Raw genomic sequence first — 18513 nt, forward strand, 5'->3', positions numbered from 1 at the left:
ATACTGACTGCCTCCCAGCAACCACACTGTCATCCTGTCAGTCTTAATTCAACATTCCCTGAACTGAGGTTCTGAGTGGCCCAGCTTGGGTCAGGTGTGCATCACTGGTCCAATTAACTGAGGACAAAGGGTTAGGACCATGTTATACTAATACGGCCACCACTGTCCATGTTTGTCCTGAGATAGGCAGGCACACCAAAAAATATACAATTTAATTCTCTAAGATAAAATAATATGTTCACAAAAAAAAAAAACAGTGACTAGTCTAAAGGAGGTCCAAAGCAAAATGGAAAGGAAAAAAGATTTTCTTTTTTTAAAAAATCAGGGAATAAGGCCCTGGCTCAGTAATTCAGTTGGTGAGAGTGTCATCCTGAAACACCAAGGTTGTGGGTTTGTTCCCCAATCAGGGCACATATAAGAATCAGCTGATGAATGCATAAATAAGTAGAACAACAAATCAATGTCTCTCTTTCTCTCTCTCAAATAAATCAATTTTTAAAATATATAAATAAAATCAGGAAATAAATTCGTTTGGATTATGTAACAGGGTAGCTTGAAATACTTTATGAGTTTTGACATGTTCTTTAATAGATTCATACTCTGTGAATTGATCTTTTGAGTATTATTTTCTTTCCATGGGTCATGTATTTGAAATTTTCTTGTGTGGGTTTTACAAAAGAAATAAAATGATTTGAACTGATACATTTTTTTAATTTCCTCCCATAATAAAGTAGAAAAAAGATGTCTTTAAATCTTGACTTGGCTTTTTTCTTGTTTAGGTAACTTTGAGTAAATGCCTTAAACTCAGTTTTCTTGCTTATAAAATGAGGGTGTTGCAATCTCCACAAAAATCTATAAAATAGATTTTTGTGGAGCTTTAATAAGGTAATATACATGCAGGGCCACAACTCAGTACCTGGAACAAAGGTGTGTATTTAGCCTTGGACTTGCAAATTTCAGGACATAATTAAGGCCAGTGCAGTCACCTACTAGCATGAAGTTATATGTGAAATTGGGATAATAACACCAATCACAGAAGGTAACTCTGCTGTGCAGCTCAGAAATGATACATGCAAAGCACCAGAGAAACACTAAGGATGTAGTTGCTGCTCAGTGGTGGAAGCCAGTTTCTTTTAAAATTAGATTTACATGTATCTGAGTTTCTAGGTCTTATTTATAGTGTTGTACAACAGCTGAGAAACAAAATGCTGCCCGTGCTTTTCAAAAGTGACCCAGCAACTATACATCTGTGGGCAAAGCTGGATATTCAAAGCTCATGTACATTGCTTGTAATACCAAAAGACCAAAAACAATGTGTTTCTTAGCAGGAGTCTAATTAAACTACTGTATGTGCACATGATGATTTTATACTATAGAACATTTAAAAAGAATGAGGTTGGACTACATGTGTTGACCTTGGAAAGATCTCCAGGGAATAGCATAGTTATGCTTGAACTGAAAACAGGAAAATACACACACACACATACCTACACACCCCACATATACAGACCCACAAATACACAAAGTCTTGTATATATATACATATCTATAAAATTTCTGGATGGACTTCTGACCAAGATGGAGGCATAGGTAGATACACTTTGCCTCTTCACACAACCAAAAGAAGGACATCAATAAATTTAAAAACAAAAAATAGCCAGAACTGCCAGAAAATTGAACTGTATGGAAGTCCAATTCATTCAGACTGGTGGGGGGCGAGGGGTGGACACAGGCAGGTGGGGTGGAGATGATATGTGACAAGGTGGCAGTTGGAGGACCAGGTAGTCCCACATTTGTGTGCAGATAAACCAGAAGGAACAACTGGGGATCAAAGCAGACTGTGCAACGCAGGGTTCCAGCACAGGAAAATTAAGCCTCAAAACCTCTGGCTGTAAAAATCTGTAGGGGTTGTGGGGATGGAAGAAACTCCCAGCCTCACAGGAGAGTTCATTGGAGAGACCCACGGGGTGCTGGAATATACACAAACCCACCCACCTAGGAATCAGTGCCAGAAGGGCCCAATTTGCTTGTGGATAGTGGCGGAGTGATTGAAAGCCAGCTGAAAGTTGAGCAAGCAGGATTCTTCCCTCTTGTACACCTCCCCTGCATACACAGCCACAATGCAGTAAAGTGAGTTGCCCAGACCTGGTGAATTCCTGAGGTCCCACTCTTTACAACATAAGAGGCATGCCAAGACAAAAAAAAAAAAAAATATGTCCCAAATGAAAAAACATACCAAAGCTCCAAAAGTAGAACTGAATGATGAAGAGATAGCCAACCAATGAGATGCAGATTTCAAAACACTGTAAATCAAGATGCTCACAGAAATGGTTGAGTATGGTCACAAAATAGAGGAAGAAGTGAAGGCTATGACAGTGAAATAAAGAAAAATATGGAACCAACAGTGAAGGGAAGGGAACTGGGACTGAAATAAATGATTTAGAACAGAAGGGAGAAATAAACACTCAACTGGAACAGAATGAAGAAACAAGAATTCAAAAAAAAAAATAAGGAGAGGCTTAGGAACCTCCGGGACAACTTTAAATGTTCCAACATCTGAATCATAGGGGTGCCAGAAGGAGAAGAGGAAGAGCAAGAAGTTGATAACTTATGTGAAAACATAATGAAGATGGGGAGAAAAGGCATACAACTGTAATTGAATAACAATAAAAATTTTTTTAAAAAAAATAAAACATAATGAAGGAGAACTTCCCCAGTCTGGCAAAGGAAATAGACTTCCAGGAAGCTCAGAAAGTCCCAAAATCATTGGACCCAAGGAAGCACATGCCAAGGCACATCATAATTACATTAAAGATTAAAGATAAAGAGTGAATCTTAAAAGCTGCAAGAGAAAAGGAGACAGTTACCTACAAAGGAGTTCCCATAAGACTGTCAGCTGATTTCTCAAAAGAAATTTTGCAGGTTAGAAGGGACTGGAAAGTATTCGAAGTCATGAAAGACAAGGACCTACATCCAAGATTACTGTATCCAGCAAAACTATCACTTAGAATGGAAGGGCAGATAAAGTGCTTCCCAGACAAGGTAAAGTTAAAGCAGTTTATCATCACCAAGCCCTTATTATATGAAATGTTAAAGGGACTTATCTAAGAAAAAGAAGATGATCGAAACTATGAACAAACTCACAACAATCGACAACCGAACCTAAAAAAAAAACAAAAACAAACTAAGCAAACAACTAGAACAGGAACAGAATCACAGAAATGGAGATCACATGGAGGGTTATCAGTGGGGAGGGGGCAGGGGTAGAATGGGGGAAAAGATACAGGGAATAAGAAACATAAATGGTAAGTACAAAATAGACAGGTGGTAGTTAAGAACAGTATAGGAAATGCAGAAGCCAAAGAATTTACATGTATGACCCATGGACATGAACTAAAGGGTGGGGAGATACTGGTGGGAGGAGAAGTGCAGAAGGGCATAGGGGAATAAAGGGGAGAAAAAAAAATGGGACAACAATAATAGCATAATCAATAAAATATATTTTTAAAATTTCTGGATGGTTACACACATACAACCACAAATATTAAGAGTATTTACTTCATTTCCAGAACATGTGTCCAATATAATAATAAAGTAAAACATTTAATATGCAATTTTTAAAAATATATATACCATATTTTTCGGACCATAAGACGCAACTAGGTTTTAGAGGAAAATAGGAAAAAAAAAATTGAAGCAAAAAATGTGGTAAAATATTTAATAATATCCTTTAAAGCAGAAACCCTGTAGCGAGCCATGGAAGCTATATTCAGACTATAAGATGCACCCTTGTTTTCCTCCCAAATTTGGGGGGAAAGAAGTGCGTCTTATAGCCTGAAAAATATGGTATGTATATATCGGAAAGTCCATACAAAGACGATCTGTGGGGATTCTCCTCAAATTGACAGTGTAGTGGTTTCAGCAGGTCAAATGACTTGAAGCATGAGTTAATCAAGGGGGATCTTTACATTCTATGCATTATTTAAATATTTTACAAAGAATATTTCCTAGTACTGAAATTATAAGTGATAAAAATTAAATCTAATTGGAAATGTACCGATCAAATATTTTTAACTGTGTATCTTAATTGTTCTTAATTACAGTAGTGACATACTTATAATGAGGGCAGAAGTTTCAAAAGTGGAAACTTCCCATTTGAACTTCAGAATTATGATTTTCTTCCTATAATTATACATGTATTGTATTTATTAAAACATGCCAATGAATAAAGACACTTCATCTGAAAAATAAAATATTGATTCAAAGAAAAATATAGTAGTTTCCTCTGGGTAGGAAACCTACTTTTTATAATAAAATCTTATGTGCATATGTAGGTATTATTTTTTTCAATACATTGATTCATCTCTGCTTTTCATTCTCCTTTTAAATCAAAGAGCTAAATAAAATTTAAGTTAAAAAATTCAAGAGCTAAAGCCATGTAATAAATCTGTTTTGATGAAGCCTCTTGATTAACTCAAGAGAAGCCATTTATAGGCTGAGCACATCACATGTGAAATAAATGATAAATCAAATTCAAGGGTTTTCCTGCCAGCTCCAACCCTGACGCCACTCTTGATGTCTTGCCCCACAGATGACAGAAGGCAGGCATTGCCAGGTGCACCTCCTGGATGATAGGAGGCTGGAGCTGCTGGTTCAGGTATGTGTTGCCCACATGACAAAAGCCCACCCTGGTGCCCTCTGGGAGCTTCATAGCCTGGATTCAGGCTGTTTGCTTACCTGTACCTTAAATCCAGTGACCGAGGATTAGCTGAGGAGGCAAAGGTAGATTTGAAGTCAGAAAACCTGGTCTGTATGGACCTAGAGCTTGGTGACATATGAGAGGGGACCCAAAAAAAGCCCAAAATAGAACAGAATTATCTTCCAAAAGGTGGCCCCTTTGTCGTACCCCACTAGCTGAGATTGTAGGAACCCATCTGTCATTGTTGTGAGAGGCTGCATTCAGCTTTAGTGGATTTTTTTTAAGAGTCTTTCAACACATTTACCCATTTCATGATGGGTGATTTACGAGTGCACCTGCCCACACCATGCTGAGCGTTCAGCAGTTTTTAACCAAAACAGCATGACCCTCATGCCTCACCTTCCCTATTCACCCAATCTCACCCCAAGCAACTCTTTTTTTGTTTCCCTGATGAAAAAAGTCCTCAAAGGGAAAAACCTCTTCCACGTTTTGCAAATGTGGAAGAGGTGAAACAAAAAATGGCAGAAGCACTAAGAGGCATCAAAATTGACAAGTTCAAAAACTGTTTTGAGCAATGGAAGAAATGTCTCAATAGGTGTATCACATCAAATGGAGAGTACTTTGAAGGCAACTGAAGTTTAAATATGTAAGAATAAATATAAAATTTTTATAAATTCTGAGATTTGGGGGAGTCCTCCCTCATATATACAGAGATACTTGGGTTCCAATCTCAGCTTTGACACTCAGTAGCTACGTGACCTGGAGCAAGTGACTGTACTTCTTTGGACCTTTTGTTGGTAAGTTGGGGAACATAATGGTTCCCTGAAAAGGTTATTGTAAACTGAAAATCTGTATTCTGCCACTTTCCTGCTACATGACATTGTTCAAGTTAATTACTCAGTTTCATAATCTGTAAACTGAGATTAAGATTGCCTAGCCTTCCTTGCAAAATTATGGTTAAAATCAAGCTAGATTTTATATGGGAATGAAATCTCTGTAAAATATATGGGACTATATGAGTAAAGATACAGTAATTGCTGATGCTTCTCACTTTATCTACCCCATACTTTGGACTGAGAGCCTTAAAAATTGTGGAAGTTCCTGTGGACAGCCACACCTATGGCTATGGTTAAAATTCTTTCCTTTGACCAAACCTACATTTTACTCCTTTCTGAGGCTTATCCCTAGCTCACTATGCATAGGTTTCAATTAGAATGAAAATAGTACAGTCAACAATATTTTCACCAGAGTAGATATTTTAGTCTAGATTTCTACCTGTTTCTTTTTTTCCCCTTTTCTTTCTTTCTTTCACTTTCTTTCCTTTCTTTTTTTTCTTTCTTTTTCTCTAATCATGACTATTCTTTCTTCACCAACAGCAAACATTCAACCCTCAAACCATCATAATGAATCCTAAACTGTTTGGCTCAAAGTTCAAACAGAATCTATCTAGCATGCCCTCCTGCTAACCCCCTCTTCTTCCCCAACTCCAGAAATTCCAGCATCCACTGTCACTCCAGACATTCTGGCCAATTCCAAACCATGCTTCTTCGCACCAAGTCCAGTGCTTCTTAAAAGCTCATAGATTAGGTCCTTCCTTTAGGTGCTCAGTAAGTATTAGTGGTCACCATCTATACAATGGGTACAATTACTCCCCAGAGAGAAATGAAAAACTTAGGCTTTCTAATCAGATGGAACTGGGTTCAGATCCCTGCCCTCCCTAACTAACATCAAACAAGGTCCTTAACTTTTCTTGGCCTTGGCTGACTTGTCCATAAAATGGAAATAAAAACCTGTAAAAGGCTCGTTGTAAGGATATGACATAATAGATATAAAGGAGTTCAGCACAATGAATGGTTATTATTATTGTTGTTATTGTTAGTTCAACCTGTGATGACCACCCCCCCATAGCCTTAAGTCTTGATTCTTTTTAACTACCCCCCACCAAGCAAAATTAATCCTACAGTCCAGAAAGTGAGGTATTTAACATTCTTTGTCTTGGTCACTAGCACCATACTACATATGAAAGAGTGTTTTTCCAAAATACCAATGCATTAGTAAGCACAGTTTTACCTGAAGAAAGAAGTAAGGTACTGGACTGAATTTCAAATATATGAAAATGATGATCTCATTGATGTTCCTATTCCCATTTCCCTTCCTTCCCAATCGCTTAGAGAATGGTCTTTAGTAGATTTACTGATGCAGCACCGGAGTGGGGGGGGGGGGGGGACAGGTATTTAAAAACAAAAAAAAGTTGTTTCAAACTATTTGGGGCAGAGGAAGGTGGTAACAATAAGAGAGAGAGGCAACCAAATTGTTTCTAATCAGATTTTCACACTGACAGCCCAAACTTTTATCAAGAGAGTTGTTGGACCTCGTGGCTTCACATTTCAACCTGAAAGAAAAGGAGTACTTTGGAATCACCTTTACAGATGACACGTAAGTTTTTTTCCAGTCATTTTTATTTCTTTACCTTTTGTCTGGACTACTGACTCATTGTCATTCACAATTAGCAAAAAAGGAGGAAAATGCTCCAATAAATTAGAGGACATCCTGCCTAGTTAAAGATTTTTTAATGCAAGATTTTCCTTCTAGGACTATTGCAAAAAGAGAAGAAAAAGAATATTGATCATTTTAAGAACTCAAAATATTGTCCTGTTTTAAAATTTGAATGCACTGTGCTTGCTTATTGAGCTCATGTATCAGTGAGAGAAATATGAGATAGTCATTCATTCAGATCTTAAAACTGAATAATATTTTGGTGTTGGTGACAAGAAAATTTAAAGGCAAATTTATGGCCTACCCATAAAATATATATATATAGTTTAATATGGAGTGGACTTTTTAATTTCTATCTATGTCCATTTTATGTTATCTCCTTATCATCTCTTTTTTCTCTTATTTCCATTTTTTGATAACTTGGATATTGTATATATTTCTCAACAATTTAAATCTTCTCCAAAATGAGACAAGTATATTTACAATAAATTTGTGATAATTTAAAACTCCATGTAAGCAAATGTGTTTGGACCTGTCAGCACTTTTCTACGTGTGTGTGTATGTGTCTGTTATTGGCAGCCCAATTCACCTGTATTCTAATTCACCCATGTTATATTCAGACTGATACATTATCAGAGGAATTCCCCCCCCTTTCTGGGGATAATTTCCAAAGATCTTTTCAAATATTAAAGTTTCAGTAAATGTGTCCCAGACAAACTATATTGGCCAACCACCCAGAATTCTTTTTTGACCCTCCAATTTAAGTGTTCTTTCAGTCTGCAGCTTCACCAGACATAGGATTATCTCCAGAAAGGGTTAATTTGTTTTTCATACCTGTGACTTCTGATTCTTCCCAGCTTTGTGGGCTACAAGGATAGGACCTCCTGGAAATGCTATTGGCTCAGGACTTGGGCTGGGGAAAACCAGGCAGCTAAGTTCTCAGGAGACAGGGAAAAACCTGAAAACTTTGATTCTGGACTCAGTATATATTTTTTAACTTTTTAAATTCTTTTTTATCCTCATGCTAGGACATGCTTATTGATTTTAGAGAGAAGGAAAGGGAATGAGAGAAACCTCTACATGAGGGAGAAACATCAATTGGTTTACTTTTGTAGGGGCCGCAACCAGGGACCAAATCCAGAACCCAGGCATGTGCACTAACTAGGTATCGAACCTGTGAACTTTCTGTTTGCAGGACAACACCCAACCAACTGAGCCACACTAGCTGGAGCTGGACTCAGTATATTTTCTGAGTAGGGTTCAGCAAAGTAGAAAAAGGTGACCTTGGAGAACCAAGATGGCAGTGTAGGTAGACACACTGTGCCTCCTCGCACAACCAGAACTGACAGAAAATCGAACAGCAAGGAAGTCCGACACCAAGTAGAAAAAAAAGAAACATACATCCAGATGGGTAGGAGGGGCGGAGAGGACTCGTGTGGCGGTGGCAGAACCCAGACTGGTGACCGAGACTGGAGGAGTGTGGGACGAACGGGGCAGGCAGTCTGACCACTAGCAGACCCCGTGGCCCCACATTCGTGCATAGGTAAACCAGGACGAAAAGCGGGGAGCGAAGCAGACCGGGTAACCCAGGGCTTCAGCGCCGGGGAAATAAAGCCTCAAACCTCTGACTGAAAATGCCCGTGGCAGTTGGGGCAGCAGCAGGAGAGACCCCCAGCCTCACAGGAGAGATCATTGGAGAGACCCACAGGGGCCTAGAGTGTGCACAAGCCCACCCACTCAGGAACCAGCACCAGAGGAGCCCAATTTGATTGTGGGTAACGGAGGGAGTAACTGAAATCCGGCAGAGAGTGGAGGAAGTGCCATTGCTCCCTCTTGGCCCCTCCCCCACATACAGCATCACAGTGCAATGACCAGCATTACCCCACCCCTGGGGAACACCTAAAGCTCCACCCCTTTAAGTAACAGATGCCCCAAGACAAAAAAAAAAAAAAATGGCCCAAATGACAGAACACTTCAAAGCTCCAGAAAAAATACAACTAAGCAACAAAGAGATAGCCAACCTATCAGATGCACAGTTCAAAACACTGGTTATTAAGATGCTCACAGAATTGGTTGAATTTGGTCAAAAACTAGATGAAAAAATGAAGGCTATGCTAAGAGAGACAAAGGAAAATGTACAGGGAACCAATAGTGATGCAAAGGAAACTGGGACTCAAATCAACAGTGTGGACCAGAAGGAAGAAAGCAACATCCAACCAGAAAAGAATGAAGAAACAAGAATTCGGAAAAATGAGGAGAGACTTAGGAACCTCCAGGACATCTTGAAATGTTCCAACATCCGAATTATAGGGGTGCCAGAAGGAGAAGAGGAAGAACAAAAAATTGAAAACTTATTTGAACAAATAATGAAGGAGAACTTCCCCAGTCTGGCAAAGGAAATAGATTTCCAGGAAGTCCAGGAAGCTCAGAGAGTCCCAAAGTAACTGGACCCCAGGAGGAACACACCAAGGCACATCATAATTACATTAGCCAAGATGAAACAGAAGGAGAGAATCTTAGAAGCGGCAAGAGAAAAGGAGAGAGTTACCTACAAAGGAGTTCCCATAAGACTGTCAGCTGATTTCTCCAAAGAGACCTTACAGGCAAGAAGGGGCTGGCAAGAAGTATTCCAAGTCATGAAAGGCAAGGGCCTACATCCAAGATTACTGTATCCAGCAAAGCTATCATTTAGAATGGAAGGGAAGATAAAGTGCTTCTCAGATAAGGTCAAGTTAAAGGAGTTCATCATCACCAAGCCATTATTATATGAAATGTTAAAGGGACTTATCTAAGAAAAAGAAGATAAAAAATAAGAACAGTAAAAATGACAGCAAACTCACAGTTATTAACAACCGCACCTAAAACCAAAACAAAAGAAAACTAAGCAAACAACTAGAACAGTAACAGAACCACAGAAATGGAGATCACATGAAGGGTTATCAATAGGGGAGTGGGAGGGGGAGAGAGGGGGGAAAGGTACAGAGAATAAATAGCATAAATGATAGGTGGAACATAGACAGGGGGACGGTAAGAATAGTGTAGGAAATGTAGAAGCCAAAGAACTTATAAGTATGACCCATGGACATGAACTGTAGGGGGGAATGTGGGAGGGAGGGGGTGGGCAGGATGGAGTTGAGTGAAGGGGGGGAAATGGGACAATTGTAATAGCATAATCAATAAATATATCAAAAATAAAGAAAAACTAAAATAAAAAAAGAAAGATAAAAAAAAGAGAAAAAGGTGACTTCAACATCACCTACCTCACTCTGAATCACAAAATTACCTGTTCACTCAGTGACTCACTGGGACCCTGCATGGTCCATCCTCTGCTGGATGAAATAGGAAATGCAGGTGCCAATTGACCAAATGCTCTAGCAGGAAAACCAGGACTAACTATTTCATGTGAATCAATGATTACACACACACATACACACATTGAATCTGAATGTGAATGAAATAATAGATAACAGTATAAGACATAAAACCATAAATACTTAATGGTTAAGTTGTATGTTACAATCTGTACATGCCATAAACACTATAATTTAAAGAGGTCACAGAGTAGGGGCTAAAAGCATAAATATTGGAGTAATTTGTTCACTCAAAAATATTTCTTGCATGTCCACTAAATGCCAGGCATTGTTCTAAGTTCTGGGAAGTCAGTTGTGAACCACACAGACAAGGTTCTTGCTTTCTTAGAGCTTATATTGCAGTGGTATGGTCTAGTAGAACAAATAAACAAATAGATACAAGGGAAAATACCAGAAATGATAGTGCTTGAAGAACATAAAACAAGAGACCACGATCAAGAAAAGCTGGGGTATAGTTTTAGACAAGGTGAGCTAGGATGATTTTTAAATGTGCAATAAAAAGCAAGAACCAGTATGGAGTTTCCTTAAAAAACTAAAAATGGAGCTGCTGTTTGACCCAGCAATCCCACTTCTGGGAATATATCCTGAGAATCCCAAGATACCAATCAAAAAGAATATATGCACCCCTGTGTTCACAGCAGAATTATTTACAATAGTCAAGATCTGGAAACAGCTCAAATGTCCATCAGTAGTTGAGTGAATAAAAAAGTGGTGGTACCCCTGACCAGGATGGCTCAGTTCATTGGGTGTCATCCTGCAAAGCAAAAGATCCCCAGTTTGATTCCCTGTCAGAGCACATTCTTGTGTTTTGAGTTTGGTCCCTGGTCAGGGCACATATGAGAGGCAACCAATCAATGTTTCTCTCTCACATCGATGTTTCTCTCCCTCTCTTTCTCCCTGCCTTCCCTTCTCTCTAAAAATAAATAAATAGCCCTGACTGGTGTGGGTCAGGGAGTTGGGTGTCACACTGCAAAGCAAAGGGTCACCAGTTCAATTCCCAGCCTAGGATGAGAGACAGCTAATTAATTTTTCTCCCACATATCAATGTTTCTATAAAATCTTTTTTTTCAAGCTGTGGTACATTTATAATGGAATACTATGCAGCTACAAAAAAAGGAATTCTTACCCTTTGCAACAGCATAGATGGACCTGGAGATTATTATACTAAGTGAAATAAGCCAGTCAGAAGATAAATACCATGATTTCACTCATATGTGGAATCTAATGAACAAAATAAACTGACAAACAAAATAAAAGAGGCATAGATACATGAAACAGATTGACAAATCTAAGAGGAGAGGAAAGTGCGTGGGGGATGGGGGGACTAGAAAAAATTAAGCAAAGAACATATATACACCACAAAATTGTGGTAAAGGCTAGGGCAGGGGGTGCATGGCCTAGGTGGTAGGAGCAGAAGGAGGAGAAATGGGGAACACCTGTAATAGTGTCAACAATAAAATAAATAAATAAATTTTAAAAAGCAAGAACCAGTTCTGTAAATTCTAGGGAGGCATTCCAGACACACAAAAAACAAAAACAGAAAAAGATGGTGGCAAGGTAGGTGGGAGCAGAGCCCACTTCTCCCTGCACCCAACTGGAATGAACACCTAGCCAATTTTCAGAGGAACAGAGTGAACAGTCAATGGAATCCCAGCTTATATGAAGTTTGGAGGCCAAAAATCATAGAGGACATTGAAGACAGATGGTAAGGAGATTGCATTGGGATGGTAAAGTACCTGGGATCTGCGCAGGGACCAAGGCTCCTGCAGCCTGGCCTGGTGCCTAATGCAGGATCCTTGGAGGAGAGGCAAATCAACAGCCCCCTCCCCTACCAAAGCAAGGAGGACAAAGTGGCTCCAGGATGGACCTGGATGTTTGAAGTCACTGGGGGGAATAAAGACAAAGTAGAAGACACAGAGAGGCAGTGTTCACCCGCTGGGACTGTGGACATCAGCTAGGTCATTACCAGAGGAATTGGGGAGCTGGGTGACACCTGGAGATGGGAGAAAAGTTGGGCCCTATCCGACCCTGACCTGGATAGTCTCCAGTCTGGTTGGAAAGTTGGGCTGTGTGAAAAGCAGGGCGCTTGTTAAGAATGGCGGGCTTAAACAAGAGAATTTTACTAAAAAAAAAAAAAAAAAAAGGCTTTCAGCCGCTGTTTAAGGAATTCTTGCACACCTCAGCTGGCTTGCACCACTCACCCGGCAGCCAATTTGCTCTGGCAGCCAATTTGCTCTGCTCACCCGGAGGCTGACTGGTGCCGCTTGCCCAGTGGTAGGCTCCAGACAGGGTGGACATGAAAAGAGCAAGGAGGAGGGACACCACAGTGTCCATGGCACAACTGGTAGATTAAAGGCATTTACCTGGCGCAGATAGAGAGTGGGGGCCTGGTAGCTCACTGAGGCCCTCAGCTAGTGGGCAACTGTGAATATTATGGCCCAGACAATATGGTCCCCATCCTCACAAAACTATAGGAAAGTAAAAAAAGTGAAGCCCAGCCCCCCTCTGCTTATGGCATCCAGGAAGATCAGCAGAGCTTGGAGGGTTTAAAGTTAGCAGGGGGCTTTTTTTTTCCCTTTCTTCCCCCAAGAGAGACAATAAGACCTGGAGCTGTGAAAGATCAAGAGACAGATCCAAAGAGAGAGCACAAGGCTGACCCCAACAACTGAGAGACTGAAGCAAATGTCACTTTGCTATCCTATAGAACTTACATTTTATTCTTTATTTGTATTATTATTATTATCTTTTCATAATTTTTACTTCTTTTATTAGTATTTTTTTATTTTTCTTCTTTCTGTATAGTTTTTTCTGTTTTATTTCTTTGTTTAATTGCATTGTTTGAATGGTTTTCCTTAGTCTCTCTTTCATATTATATTTTAATCTTCCTTCTTTCACTTCACTCTTATTCTAATAACACACTACTCTTGATTCCATACTTTCTATTCTGTTTACTCAAATCATATATTTCTCATCATATTGTTGTTCCACTACTATTATAAATAATTGTTGTTCCATATAATTGTAAATACTACATAGCACCCCTCCCTGGTCTTAGCCCATTTCACTATCTCCTTTAGCTTTATTACTGTTGTGGTTAACTCTATTATCTCATACACTTTGCCTACTTTCTATCTTTACTCTCACTATATTTCATCATCTAGCCTTTCACAAGCGCTCTGTTTTCTGGATTCAGTTCACAATCCTTCTTCCCTCTAACAAGAGTCTTATCTCTCTTTCACCTTTTATAAAAGTGGCTAGTTAGATGAAATATCACTGTTAACACTATACTTATCCAAAGGATCTCCTATCTCTTCTGTACTTGTTTGGTACTTTAATTCCCATAGAATACTCTTCTGCTGTCTTAATTCATTTTTCCTTCCCCCTGCCACTGATCACATACAAGATTAGGTGGGAGCTGTGAACATCAGTATACCCACTGGAGGAGAGAACCCACCAACAAAGGAAGCACTGACAGGTAAAAACCCAAGTACAACAAGAAAGCCCACACAAACAGAAGAAAGGGAAAACCTAGAGCAGTCAGACAAGGAGATCAAAGAGACCACACCACTGAATCCCATAGAATTCCTATCATAGAAGTTCACCCTACAAAGACAGGTACCGAAGCAGAACATCAGGAAGCGCAGATACAAACAAAAAAAGTCACCTAAAATGGGAAGGTAAAAAAAGAACCTGAAATCAAAAGGAATGGAAGACTCCCTAGTAAAGGAGCTATAAGGATGCTCAAGGAACTCACAGACGACTACAAGGACCTGACTGAGAACTCAACAGAATGAAAAAGGAAATAGAAACTATAAACAAAAACCAAGAAATGAAAAATAAAATTTGGGAAATAAAAAACACACTAGAAGGAATTACAAGCAAGCTGGATGAAGCAGAGGACCAAATTAGTGAGTTGGAAGACAAGGTGGAAAGAAATACCTAAGTATAGCAGCTGCACAAAAAACAACTCAAAAAATATGAAGACAGCTTAAGGGAACTCCACAATAACATGAAATGCAACAACCTTCAAATAATAGGAATACCAGAAGGAGAAGAAAAGGAACAAAGGATAGAAATCATGTTTGAAAAAATAATGACAGAAAACTTTCTGAACCTGGAGAGGGAAAAAACCATGCAAGTTCAGGAAACACAGAGAGTCCCAATTAAGATGAACCCAAAGAGGCCTACTCCAAGACATATCATAATTAAAATGCCAAGTTTTAAAGACAAAGAGAGAATCTTAAAAGCAGCAAAGTAGAAAGAAGAAGTAACATACAAAGGGGCTCCAATAAGGCTAAGAACTGATTTCTCAACATAAATACTCCAATCCAAGAGAGAATGACAAGAGATATTCCAAGAAAAGAAAAACAAAGGCCTGCAACCAAGATTATTCTACCCAGTGAGGCTCTCAACCAAAATGGAAAGCAAAATAAGGAGTTTCCCAGACAAAAGAAGGCTAAAAGAATACACCTCCACTAAACCAGCACTACAAGATATGCTAAAGGGATTACTATAAGAAGAGAAAGGAAAAGAGTGAGAGAAAGGAACACAGATAAAAAGAGGGAAAAATGAATAAATATCTGTTAATAATATCCTTAAATGTTAGTGGATTAAATGCTCCAATCAAAAGACATAGGGTACCTGATTGGATAAAAAAGCAGGACCTACACATGTGCTGCCTACAAGACACCCACCTCAGAACAAAAGACATAAACACACTGAAAGTGAAGGGCTGGAAAAAAATATTCCAAGCAAATGGACAGGGAAAAAAAAAGCCAGGGTAACAATACTCATATCAGACAAAATAAACTTCAAAACAAGGGCCATAAAAACAGACCCAGAGTGACACTTCATAATATCAAGGGAAGAATCCATCAAGAAGACAAAAACATTATAAACATATATGCACTCAATATAGAAGCACCCAAATACATAAGGAAAATCTTGGAGGACTTCAAGAAAGATATTGAAAGCAAAAAAATATAGTAGGGAGTTTTAACTCTCCACTGTCAAAAATGCATAGGGTTCCAAACAAAATATCAACATAGTTATTGTGGCATTGAACAATGCCCTAGATCAAATGGACTTAACTGATTTATATAAAGCCTTTCATTCCAAAGAAGCAAAATACACATTCTTTTCAAATGCACAGGGAACATTTTCAAAGATAGACAACACAATAGGACACAAAATAAGCCCCAACAAATTCAACAAAATTGAAATCATATCAAATATTTTCTCTGACCACAAAGGACTGAAACTGGAAACAGACCTCAAAGAAAAAACTCAAAATCACTCAAATTCATGGAGATTGAATAGCATGCTATTAAACGATGAATAGGTTAAGGATGAGATCAAGGGAGAAATCAAAAAGCTTCTGGAAACAAATGAACTCAGAACAACGCAAACTTTATAGCACACAGCAAAGACAATCCTGAGAGGGAAGTTCATAGTGATACAGGCCTACCTAAAAAAGATACAGACATTTCAAATAAACAACCTAACCCTACATCTACAGGAACTGGAGAGACAAATACAAACAAAGCCCAGAGCAAGAAGAAGGAAGGAAACAACCAGATCAGAGCAGAATTAAATGACATAGAGACTAAAGGCACAATTCTAAGGATCAATAAATCCAGGAGCTGATTCTTTGAAAAGATAAACAATATTGACAGCCTTTAAGCAGACACATCAAGAAAAAAAAGGGAGGACCCAAATAAACACAATCGGAAATGAAAGAGATGAGATTACAACTGATACCAGAATAATACAAAGGATTGTAAAAAATTACTACAAACAAGTATATGCCAAGAAATTTGAAAACCTAGGTGAAATGGACAAATTTCTAGAAAGATACAAATTTTCCAAAACTGAATGAAGAAGAAGCAGAAAGTCTGAACAAACCGATAATAGCTGATGAAATCAAAGCACTAATCAAAAAGCTCCCAGTACACAAAAGCCCTAGACTGACGCTTTGATAGGAGAACTTTACAAAACATTTAAGGAAGAGCTAACCCCTATTCTTCACAGACTATTCCCAGAAAATCCAAGAAGATGGAAGACTCCCAAATTCTTTTTATGAAGCCAGCATCATCCTAATCCCAAAACCAGATAAAGACATAATGAAGAAAGAAAACTTCAGGCCAATATCGCTGATGAAGATAGACGCTAAAATTCTCAACAAAATATTAGCAAACCGCATCCAGCAATACATTAAAAAGATCATACACCATGACCAAGTGGGATTCATCCCAGGGATGCAAGGATGGTACAATATTAGCAAATCAGTACATGTAATACATCACATAAACAAAAGCAAAGACAAAAATCACATGATCATATCAATAGACGTAGAAAAAGAATTTGATAAGGTACAGCACGCATTTATGATAAAAAACACTCAGCAAAGTGGGAATAGTGGGAACATTCCTCAACATAATAAAGGCCATATATGAGAGACCTACAGCCAACATCATACACAATGGTCTAAAACTAACGGCTTTCCCACTACGATCAGGAAGGAACAAAACAAGGACATCTGCTTTCACCACTCCTATTCAACATAGTATTGGAAGTCCTAGCCACAGCAATCAGACAAGAAGAAATAAAAGGCATCCAAATTGGAAAGGAGGAAGCAAAACTCCCATTGTTTGCAGATGACATAATAGTGTACATAGAAAACCCTACAGACTCCACCAAAATACTACTCAATCTAATAAGTGAATTTCACAGAACAAGGGGATACAAAGTCAATATTCAGAAATTGAAGGCATTTTTGTACACCAGCAATGAAATATCAGAAACAGAAATCAGGGAAAAATCCCATTTGCTATAGCAACAAGAAAAATAAAATACTTAGGAATAAACCTAACCAAGAAGTTAAAAAATCTATACTCAGAAAACTACACAACACTGAAGAAAGAAATTAAGGAAGACACAAACAAATGGAAGCATGTACCATGTTCATGGATTGGAAGAATTAATATCATCAAAATGACCATACTACTCAAAACAATTTATAGATTCAACACAATCCTTATTAAAGTACCAATGGCATATTTCACAGATATAGAACAAACATTTCAAAAATTTATATGAAACTATAAATGACCCCAAATAGCTGCAGCAATTTTGAGAAAGAAGAACAAAGTAGGAGGGATCACAATACCTGATATCAAACTGTATTAAAAGGCCATTGTAATCAAAACACTCTGATACTGGTGTAAGAACAGACACATGGACCAATGGAACAGAAAAGAGAGCCCAACAATAAACCCAAGTCTCTATGATCAGTTAATATTCAACAAGGGGGACAGAAGCCTAAAATGGAGTAAAAATAGCCTCTTCAACAAAAGTGTTGGGAGATCTGGACAGCAACATGCAAAAAAATGAAACTCAACCACCAAGTTACACGATACACAAAAATAAATTCAAAGTGGATAAAAGACTTAAATATAAGTCATGACACCATAAAAGTCCTACAGGAGAACATAGGCAGGAAAATCTCAGATATTCCACGCAGCAATATTTTCACTGATATGTCCCCTAGATCAAGGAACATAGAGGAAAGAATAAATAAATAGAATCTCATAAAAATCTTCTGCATGGCTGAAGAAAACAGCATTAAAATGAAAGAGAACCAATTGTATGGGAAAATATATTTGCCAATGATACCTCCAACAAAGGTTTGATCTCCAAAATATAAAGATCTCACTCTACTCCATTCCAGGAAGAAAAACAATCCAATTTAAAAATGGGCAAAGGACCTGAACAGACACTTCCCCAAGGAGGACATACAGAGGTCCCAGAGACATATGAAAAGATGCTCCACATCCCTAGTCATTATAGAGATGCAAATTAAAACCACGATGAGATACCACTTTACACTGGTGAGAATGGCAATCACAAACAAATCAACAAACAAGTGTCGTGGAGAGGATGTGGAGA

At 38.4% G+C, this 18513-nt stretch overlaps 1 protein-coding gene across 7 annotated transcripts in view; it reads left to right on the forward strand.

Annotated features, from left to right (window-relative positions):
- Nucleotides 1–18513, forward strand: part of FRMD4B (FERM domain containing 4B) — a 428456-nt gene that overhangs the window by 291623 nt on the left and 118320 nt on the right. For all 7 annotated transcript variants that reach the window (XM_045192106.3, XM_053929250.2, XM_053929249.2 and 4 more), the window contains 2 exons: nucleotides 4592–4657; nucleotides 7041–7135. In XM_045192106.3, coding sequence (XP_045048041.2) covers nucleotides 4592–4657; nucleotides 7041–7135 — 161 coding nt within the window. The remainder of the gene's footprint in view (nucleotides 1–4591; nucleotides 4658–7040; nucleotides 7136–18513) is intronic.

Source organism: Desmodus rotundus, chromosome 8 (genome assembly GCF_022682495.2).
Source record: "Desmodus rotundus isolate HL8 chromosome 8, HLdesRot8A.1, whole genome shotgun sequence".
Lineage (NCBI taxonomy): Eukaryota > Metazoa > Chordata > Mammalia > Chiroptera > Phyllostomidae > Desmodus > Desmodus rotundus.